This window comes from Fonticula alba (assembly GCF_000388065.1).
Source record: "Fonticula alba strain ATCC 38817 unplaced genomic scaffold supercont2.6, whole genome shotgun sequence".
Lineage (NCBI taxonomy): Eukaryota > Rotosphaerida > Fonticulaceae > Fonticula > Fonticula alba.
In genome coordinates, this window is record NW_009242976.1 from 189,342 (window position 1) to 191,318 (window position 1,977).

General features: G+C 60.7%; 1 protein-coding gene across 1 annotated transcript; it reads left to right on the forward strand.

Annotated features, from left to right (window-relative positions):
* Positions 1–155: 155 nt before the first annotated feature.
* Positions 156–1,553, forward strand: H696_03708 (hypothetical protein; the record flags this gene model as incomplete). Its single annotated transcript, XM_009497563.1, has 2 exons — positions 156–529; positions 675–1,553. The coding sequence occupies 2 exons, from the start codon at positions 156–158 to the stop codon at positions 1,465–1,467; spliced, it is 1,167 nt and encodes a 388-aa protein (XP_009495838.1). The 3' UTR covers positions 1,468–1,553.
* Positions 1,554–1,977: the final 424 nt, after the last annotated feature.

A 1,977-nucleotide genomic window follows, 5' to 3' on the forward strand; every position in this document is an offset into this window, starting at 1 on the left:
CCCCCCCCCCGGAACCGGGTCCCTCACACTCCCCTTGCCACTTCAAACGCACCCGCGCACACGCACCCGCGCACACACGCACACAGCTCTACCTCATCTTCCTCCGCCGTAAGTCCATCTCCTTCGCCATCCTCTATGCCCCCTTCGCCTTGATCATGGGCGTGGCCTTGATTGTCGGCATCTTCGTCACCACCTTCCGCCTGATGGACCCGGTCAACTTCGGCGGCATCAACCTCTGCTTCATCCAGGACACCGCCTTCTACCCCCTTCTGGCGGTCATCCTCCTGGCCATTATCCCGCTTGTGGTGTTGAGCATCCTCTCGCGCAAAATCAGCCACCGCTACTTCGGCGAGTATCGCATGCTCCTTGTTCAGATGAGTCTCGTCGTCATGGCGTACATCTTGGATTTGGTCTTCTCGGTTCTCAACTGGCACTACACTCTCTGGGGCCGGGTCATCCTCTCGGTGGCCGTGCCGGCTGCCATGTTGATCGCCAACCTCCTGCAGGTTGCCCACCTCGTGTACTTCCAGTACGTGGCAATGCCCCCCCCCCCCTCCCCTCCCGAGCGCCTTCTTGCCCTTCAGCCACATTTGCTTGTCTCTCTGCACGCCTAACTCCGGCTCCGGTTCCACCACCACCACCGCCTCCTCGCCTCGCCCTCCCCTCTCGTCCAGCATCACCGATCGTGACAATTACCTCGAGAAGTTCCTCGAGTCTATGAAGCTCAACATGGGCTCCAGTGGGAGCAGCGGCAATCTGGGCAAGGGCTTCTCCGCGTCCAACACCGTGTCCATGTCCGGCACCGGTGGCGACATGACATCCACCGGTGGGACCGGCACTGGCACCACTTCCAGCGGCGCTGGCAACAGTGGCCCCCATTGCAGTCCCCAGCTGTCCAGCATGACAGTCAGCACGTCCATCGGTGATTTCAGCCCCCTCGTGTCGGCCGACGACCCCTCCGGGGCGGACTACCCCGACAAGTTTGGGCACTACCCTTCCAAGCCGATGGTGGCCGGGAAAGACATCGAGCTCGGGGTCATGAGCAGCACTGCCCCGTCGGCGGACCCTCTTAAGGCTGAGGTGGCCGTTCAGGTCCCTGCTGAGCATGGGCCGGAATCCGGGTCAGAGTCCAAGTCGGAATCTGAGTCCAAGTCGGAGTCAGAGTCGGAGTCGGAGTCGGAGCCTGAGCCTGAGCTGGAGCCGGAATCCGGGCCTGAACCGGAGCCGGAGCCGGAGTCGGAGCCGGAGCCGGAACCAGTCTCCCCGGCCATGTGCTCTGCCCCGTCGATTGCCGCAGACGAGCAGGATGCTGGTGCCTCTTCCTGCAGCAGCAGCAGCAGCAGCAGCAGCAGCAGCGACGATGGCGCTGATACAGGGGCAAATCCTGACAGGGGAGCATCCGATACCGATGGGTCCAACGACTCACTCGCCTCGCCGAGTCCCCCAGCACTTGTTTCTTTTGTTTGAATGGGCCAGGAAGGAGCGCCGTTCGGCGCGCATGCCTATATCCCCAGCTCTCCCCCGGGCACACTGATATATTTTCTTTCCGTTTGTTTGTTTATTTGTGTCCCAATGTGGACATACGTGTATGTGTATGTGTGTGTGTGGGGGGGGGGGGGGGTGGATGCGGGAAACTTGAACCGCCGAGAGGAGCGGCACGCCAATGTCCCCAAGACCCGTGGCTTTGTGCCGGAGAAAGAAAGAAAAGGCCTGGAGGGGCAGGACCCGGGAACACTCGGGCGAGCTCCAACCGCGGATCTTTTCGGCCATCCGTGACCTGAGATCACGCGCGGATAAAAATAAGCGGATCACGCGAACAGCACTCGGAGATATTCCCAACTAATGGTTGGACCCCTCGGAGAACGACATTTTCACGAACCGAAGAGACTCGCCCCTCCTCCAGCATGCGGATGCGCGTGTGTATATATGTGTGTGTATATGTATGCATATACAAGCGCGGGAGTGTGTGTGTGTGTG